The 7,597-nt window shown below is 63.7% G+C and overlaps 1 protein-coding gene across 1 annotated transcript in view; it reads left to right on the forward strand.

Annotated features, from left to right (window-relative positions):
- R3HDM2 (R3H domain containing 2) overlaps positions 1–7,597 on the forward strand; it is a 20,949-nt gene that overhangs the window by 9,656 nt on the left and 3,696 nt on the right. The window contains 14 exon segments of the mRNA XM_025192702.1: positions 56–196; positions 444–552; positions 928–1,023; positions 1,364–1,395; positions 1,481–1,534; positions 2,915–3,147; positions 3,632–3,741; positions 3,744–3,770; positions 4,281–4,370; positions 5,022–5,267; positions 5,510–5,636; positions 5,789–5,946; positions 7,052–7,206; positions 7,476–7,576. Coding sequence (XP_025048487.1) covers positions 56–196; positions 444–552; positions 928–1,023; positions 1,364–1,395; positions 1,481–1,534; positions 2,915–3,147; positions 3,632–3,741; positions 3,744–3,770; positions 4,281–4,370; positions 5,022–5,267; positions 5,510–5,636; positions 5,789–5,946; positions 7,052–7,206; positions 7,476–7,576 — 1,679 coding nt within the window.

Raw genomic sequence — 7,597 nt, forward strand, 5'->3', positions numbered from 1 at the left:
AGGGTGAGCTGCAGCAGGTCCGAGCCTGACTGAACCCCACCCCCACCCTTCCCAGCAATCAGTTCAAGAAGTTCCCTCAGATGACCTCGTACCACCGCATGCTGCTACACCGCGTTGCCGCCTACTTTGGCATGGACCACAACGTGGACCAGACCGGCAAGGCCGTCATCATCAACAAGACTGGCAACACTCGCATGTGAGCGCCCCGCGAGAACCCAGGAGGCCGACCCTCCCCCACGTTCCCAGCCCAGGCCAGAGCAGCCCTAGCTTTGTGCCCGGCCTCTGCAGTGTGGGGAGCTAGAAAAGTGCCCCCCAAATCCATGCACAGACCTGCCCACCACTGCATGCCACTGACCGCCCCCCCCACCTCTGTTCTATCGTGGGGATGGGGAGTGTCCCACTGGCCTCGGCCCCCCACTAACAAGGCCCCTTCCCCCCCACAGCCCGGAGCAGCGCTTCTCAGAGCACATCAAGGATGAGAAGAGCGCAGAGTTCCCCCAGCGCTTCATCCTCAAACGGGATGACGCCAGCATGGACCGGGATGAGAACCAGGTGGGATGTGGGGGGTGAACCGCTGGGGTGGATGGGGTGCAGATCCCCCAGAGGAGTGGGGGGTGGCCATCTGTCCATGCGCAGCCACCTGATGCCATGTGCCCAGCTCATGTCTTGGGGTCCTTCCCAATGGGCGACCTCAGCCATCAGAGGCCCCGTCCCCATCCCCCCGTGCCAGCCCTTCCCATCACACCTGTTCTGGGTGGCAGCCCCCCTCCTTACACATGTACCTCTGTGTGTGGATGTGTGTGTCTGTGTTTGTTTGTGTGTGTGTGTGTGCGTGCACGTCCATGTGGGTCTGTGTCCACATGTCTGTGTGCAAGTGGCCTTGCGCACCTGGGAGCTTTAACGGTCGACTCCCCCCCCACCCCACAGATGCGGCTCCCATTGCAGGATGGGCGGCGGAGCAAGTCCATCGAGGAGCGCGAAGAGGAGTACCAGCGCGTCCGCGAGCGCATCTTCGCCCGTGAGGTGAGACCCACTGCCTCTGCAGAGCACCAGACCCAGATGGAAGAGGCGGCATGGATGAGCAGTTAGAGCCAGGGGGGGAGTCTCCAGGACTCCTGGGTTCTGCTCTCCACTCCAGCCACCCCCACACAAAATTAGGGGCTGGACTCGAAGATCTTCCAAGGTCCCTTCCAGCCCTAATGTCTATGAAAATAGCTGCAGGTGTCGTCGTCGTCGTCCCCCTCCCCCTCTGAATGCCTGGAGCAGAAGGGGGTGGGGGGTGCCCTGATGCCCCAGAGTGGGGCTGGGTGCTGTGGAGCACCTCAGCCCCTGACTGACTCCCCTTTCTCTCCCCTCCCAGCAGGAACGCCAGAACGGCTACCTGACCGACAGCAGGTGAGTGCTGGCGCTGCCTCCCTCACTGCCCTGTGGCCGCCCCCCGCGCCCCGTAACAACGCTTCTCTCTGCTGTTAACCCACAGACTCGCCCAAGACGCCTTGTCCTGTAGCTCGCACAAAAGGCGCCAGATCTTTAGGTACCTGTGTGTGCCCCCCCATGCTGCCCCCCACCACTCCTGCATGGCTTCTGCTTGCTCCGTCCTTCAGTCGCTTTGGCAGTTCCCTCTGCCCCGTCCGGCGGCCCCATGGCCCCATCTCCCTCAGCACGGCTTCTCCAGCCCCCATGAGCCCTTCTCCTCCAGACGGACCAGGGACTCCGCTCTGCCTTTCCTCTGCTTTCTGCCCCAGTCGCTTCCCAGCCGGTGAGAGGTGCCGGCTGGGGATGGATGTTCTGTTCAGCTGGGATGTGCTGCTCCCAAGTTATTCCACTGTGACTCCTGTCTATCCCGGGATAAACCCCTGCCACTTCAAAGCCACTGGGTTTTGGCTCCTCTTCTTGTGTCAGAAGAGCAGACAGGCACAGCCCTTAGATTAGAAAGGGGTATATCCGTATACGTGGTACTGGGGTAACAGCTACGTCCGTCCACAAGCCTGGGCCAGCACTGACTGATGCCCGCACTGGCCGTCTAGCTCCATGCTGTGCAGGGGACCCATGAGGGGGGAGCTGAGTCTCTGGCTCAAGGCCATGGCCCCAAGCAGGGCCAGCTGCACTGTGGTTATCCCACAGACAGTGCCCAGCTTGTGGCTCCAGGTCCTGGTGTTGTCCTTACAAAGCAGCTGCAAGGCTGGGGACTTGGCCAGTAGGCTGATGGGCACTGGGCTGGGTTGGGGGGGCAGCAGAGTGCGTGGGGGCTCTTGGGAGCAGAGCTGAGGTCCCTCAGTCCCTAGATGTACAACTGGGGGCCCCGTGACAGGACCCTGCCGTCCCAGGAAGCTGTGGCCGTGGGGCACCAAGACTGGCAGGGCAGACGGCAGTGGCTGGCGTGTCCCAGAGCAGCCTTGCCATGTGCAGAGGAGGTCCAAGGTCCTGGCTACAGGCAGCTTCTGTGCCCAGTACTGCCAGGACTCAAATGATTCTGGGGAGGAATGTCCCACACCAGGGGGAGTTACCCCAGGGCAAACGTGTTCATCCAGGGGTAACCAGTCCCTTAAGGCCTATGGGTTCTTACCCACGGCCCTGTCCCCTAGGGACCAGGTGCCATAGTAGCCGCTGGGGACTACTGCTGCCCCAGGGTAGTGGCCATCCATTTGTGCCAGCCCGGGGGCAGGTGACGGGTTGCAGTCCCGGTGGGAGCTGTGCTGGGTCTGGGCCTCAGGGTCAGGGCCTGAGGTGGGGCTGGGCATCCTGTCTCTGCAGCCAGAGAGCAGAAGGATGTCTGGCAGGATTGGGAGGTCATGGGCCCAAGAGCCCCTGGCCAGGCACATCTAGGGGAGCCCCAGCCCCGTTTACCTCCCCCCCTTCCCTGCCTGGTGCTCGCTCCGCTTGCCGGCTCCAGCGCAGCCCCCGCTCTTGGCAGGGGAAACCGGGACGGGCTGCCCCGGCCCCCGGGCAGCCGGCAGAGCAGCACAGAGAGCGAGCTGAAGTCACTGGAGCCGCGACCCTGGAGCAGCACTGACTCAGATGGCTCGGCCCGGAGCCTGCGCCCGCCTGTCACCAAGGCCAGCAGCTTCAGCGGCATCTCCATCCTCACCCGCGGTGACAGCATCGGCAGCAGCAAGGGTGCTGGGGCCAGCCGGGCGGCCAGGCCAGGTACCGCAGGGTGGCGGTGGGGACTTGAACCTGTGCCCGGGTTGCCCGCGTGCTCCCGACCCGGCCCCAGAGGGATCCCAGCCCCATCCCAGCAGTCTGGCTGCATTCCCTGGCTTCCAGGGGCAGGGAGCCAGTAATTAGCCCAGCACATCATGGACTAATTACCCGTCTGGAATGGTGTGTCTCTGTGCTCACCAGAGCCACTGGGCATGGGGCAAGCGGTACCAGAGGGATTTTAGGCACGTGGGTGGGTGTGGTCTTGCCAAGGGCAGGACCTAGGGCTTGGGAGCAGCCTGGCAGGCCAATACCCCACCCCTGGCCTGACCCAGGATGCCTGGGTCCCATCACCAGCTCTGCCACTGGTCTCTGGGACCGAGTCCCACTCTGCACCTCAGTTTCCCCATGTATAAATGGGGGAAAGAGAGATGAGTCCTGGACTCTCACTGAGTTGTGGGAGCCTCACTGATGCCTCCCCTCTGCCCAGGTCTGATGCTGGCCACCCCGGAGCCTGGCAGCCCAGCGGCCACATCCCAGCCAGGGCGCGGGGGGCTCCTGCCCTGTTCTGCCCAGCCCCAACCACAGCCCCCGCCTCGCCAGCGATGAGCAACCACCTCCTGTCGCAGGTGAGTCATTCACTGGGGGTGGTGGATGCTGGGGCCACTGAGCCCTTGGCCTGGCAAGTGTGCCCCGCCCCCAGCCCCCGGGAGGTTGGGCTGCCCCTCTGGGGATCTCAGAGGGGGGTTGAGTGCCCCACTCCCTTCGGCTCAGTCGTGCTCCTAACCCCCCTTGGCTTCCCTGCCACATTACTGCTTGCTACCTTGGGGTTAACACGCTCTCTCTGCCCCTTCTCCATCCCCACTGCTCCTAAAAGGCTCCTGCCCCAGCCATCGGGGTGTAGGCAGCCTGGGGCTCTTGCAGGGGGTATCATGGCCTGCCCCCTCCCCCAGTTTGGGAGTGTGTGTGTGCATGGGTTCTCTTGGCAACAAGCCCCCCTCCCCAGCTTCCCCAAGCCCTGGGATCCTCCCCCGGCACCAGCTCTGCAACTAACCTTGTCCTTCCTTCTCTCTCCCCCACCCTCCCGGCTTTCCCCCCACCCCGCCATCTCTCTCTCCCCGCCTCTCTGCCGGACGCAGCCTGTCCCAGCCCTGCAGCCTGTTCAGTACTCTCCAAGCTCCTGCCCCCAAGTCCTCCTGCCCGTGTCTCCGTCCCAGCAGTACAACATGGTACCAGCCCCGCTGCCTCTTGCCTCGCTCTGTCTGTGCTGCGTGAGCTTTGCCACCCTGGGGGCAGGGGACACCAGCCTGGCCGTGGAGTGGGGGGGCTGTGGCGGGAGCTCCAAGCCAGCTGTGGCCTGCAGTGATTGGGCCCCAGCATTGGGGCCATTCAGGGGTCTGGGCCATGGCTCACCCAGCCCCAGGGTCTCGGGGGGGTGTCAAGGCAATGTAGGGCCCCCCCTCCAATGAGAGGAAGGGGGCCTAGGATAGTGCCATCATGGCTCCGGATGCATCTGTTCCCCCCAGCCACCAGCAGGTGGCACCCTTGGCTGTGTGGACATGCACCACGCTCTGCCCGTGGTCCCGGGCACCCTATGGACACAGCTTTTTCCGCCTGGGGCTGTTCTCCAGGAATAGGGCCAGGCCCAGGCTGGGAGATCCAGGGCACTGCAAGCCCCACCCCCAGCTGGGATGCTGGCTGCCCTGGCTCGGGGGTCCCAGCCTGCTCCACTCCAGATAGGGAAGAGGATGCTGGTGCTGGGGAGCCCCATGGCAGTGCCCTGCCCAAGGACAGCCCTGGCCCTGGGGGGGGTTGGGGCATTGGGGGTTGCAGGCAGAAACTGTTCAGAGCTAACATGCCCCCTTCTCCCCCCACCACAGGCCGAGGAGCTCAGCACCCCTTTCGGGCAGATCAGCCTCAGCCGCCAGGGCTCCACGGAGGCTCCAGACCCCTCCCCCAGTGCCCTCTTCCAGCCCCCGCTCCTCTCCCAGCCCCCGCAGCAGACGGGCTTCATCATGGCCTCACCCGGGCAGCCTGGAGCCCCCTCCAGCTACTCCGCCTCGGGGCACACGGCCACCACCCAGCAGGTCCTGCAGCCCCAGGGCTACATCCAGCCGCCCCAGCAAGTGAGCTGGGGGTGTGGGGTGGGGGGAGGGGGCATGGGCTCACCTGGAGCGGGCGCAGACAGATGGCGGCTTATCCCGGGGGAGCTCAGGGGCTGCAACTGCAGTGTCCCACCAGCAGGTGGAGGGGGGGAAGGTGGAAGTTACCCTGCGGGGTTCAGACAGGCAAGTCTTCTTTGGGGGTGGAGGGGCTCCGTGCTGCCCCACCCAGCCTAGTCCAACTCGTCCCCCTTTTTCCTTCACAGATTCAGGTCTCATACTACCCTCCTGGGCAGTACCCCAGCTCCAGCCAGCAATACCGCACCCTGAGCCATCCTGTGGCATACAGCCCTCAGCGCAGCCAGCAGCTCCCCCAGCAGTCACAGCAGCCTGGTGAGGGGCAGGGGGACTGGGGCAGCAGGGCAAAGGAGGTTGGAAAATGAACCTGACGTGGGTGGGTGGGCGGGCAGGGAAGGGGCTTAGCCTCTCTGGGGACCCCGTGAGACCTGCCCTCACCCAGCCATGTGAACTGTCTCCTGCTGCAGGGCTGCAGCCCGTGATGTCCGGCCAGCAGCAGCCATACCAGGGCGTGATGGGGGTGCAGCAGTCCCAGACCCCCGGCCTCCTTGGCAGCCAGCGCAGCAGCGTCGGGGGGCAGATGCAGGGGCTGATGGTCCAGTACACACCACTGCCTTCCTACCAGGTGAGCTGCAGGGCAGCTGCCTTGTCCCCTCTGCCCCAGAGGTTTGAGCCCAGAAACCCCCATTCTTCGTGAGCTGTCACCACCCAGAAAAGATACCTGGGTGTCATGAACAGGTTTCCAAAACCATCAGCTCAGGACCCAGCTGCTACCAAAAAGGCAAACTCCTTAATAAGGTTATTAAGAAGGGAAAGTATCACTACACCCCTTTATACATCCATCCCTTGCATCCTGTGCCTGGTTCTGGTCATGCACCCCCAAATGGATCTAGAACCAGAGAAGGGCACCAAGGAATAATGCATGCTGCGGAGAAGCTGTCCTATGAGGAGAGACTGAAGCCAGGCCTGGGCAGTGTCGAAGAGACACTGGAGGGGGGGGACGGGACAAGAGAAGGGTTTACAACCCACTGAATGGCAAAGAGAAAGTACCTGGGGATTTTTTCCTGATGGTCTCTCTCAATACAAGAACGAGGGGTCCCAACACGAGACCATGTTGTCAGTTGAGAACAAACACCAGGAGAGGCTTTTCCCCCCAGCGTGGCATGAAGTGGGGGGACTCGTGGCCACCATGTGTGGTGGAAGCTGAGAGCATAGCCAGGTTCACAAGGGACTGGACCCATTTTTGGAGGAAAGGGGCATTGGGAGCTATTGGGCACAGGGGAGAGGGGCACGGCATCTGCATCCGAGCATCCTGGCCCTTCAGTGCTGGGGGCTGCAAAGGGGAGAGGAGCAGGGAAAACCCTGCTCAGGCCCAGTCACTCTCCCTTCCAGCCTCCGCTCTGCCCCTGTGTGACACCGGAGACTGGGCATGATGGACCTAGGGTTCCCCCGCCACCAATCCTCCCTTTCATCAGGGTGCTGGGTGCTAATAGCCACTGTGGGTATCTATAGTCTGAACTCAGGCAGGTGCGGGGGGGTGGCGGCTCTGGGCAAAGGGGTTCCCTGATGCCCACCCCATCTGTCTTCCTCCACCCATGGGCATCCATGTCCCTGACTGCCCCCACCCTTGCACTGACACTGCCCACCTGTCCCCAGTGTCACTGCTGGGGTGTCATGTCCCCTGAGCCCCCCCAGCCTGGGCTAACGGGGTCTCCACCCCCCACCAACAGGTGCCGGTGGGCTCAGAGGCGCAGGGCGTGGTGCAGCAGCCGTTCCAGCAGCAGGTGCTGGTGCCCGCCAGCCAGTCGGTGCAGGGTGGGCTGCAGGCCGGGGGGCTGCCTGTCTACTACAGCGTCATCCCCACGGCCCAGCAGAACGGGACCAGGTATGGGACGGGCTAGCTGAGGCTGTGGTGGGGTTCCCCAGCCAGTGTGGCCCTGCTGGGCTAGGAGGACCTGGGGTGGGGTCCTGCCTGTGACCAGGGGATCTGTGCAATGGGGGCTCACACAGGAGCCCTTCAGCTCTCTCCCCAGAAGCAGCTGCATTCCTATCTCGAGGATGCGTGAGCTGAAGGTGCTGCGGGTCCTTGTGGGGGGTGGGGGAGTTGGCTGGTGTTGTCCCCCTCTCCATCACCGTCCACCCCCTTCTTTGCAGCTCGTCTGTTGGGTTCCTGCAGCCGCCCGGCATCGAGCAGTACCAGCTGCCCCAGTCCCCATCGCCCTGCAGCCCGCCACAGATGCAGCAGCAGTATTCAGGTAGCGAGCCCACCCCATTGC

This window comes from Alligator sinensis, unplaced genomic scaffold (assembly GCF_000455745.1).
Source record: "Alligator sinensis unplaced genomic scaffold, ASM45574v1 scaffold265_1, whole genome shotgun sequence".
Taxonomy (NCBI): domain Eukaryota; kingdom Metazoa; phylum Chordata; order Crocodylia; family Alligatoridae; genus Alligator; species Alligator sinensis.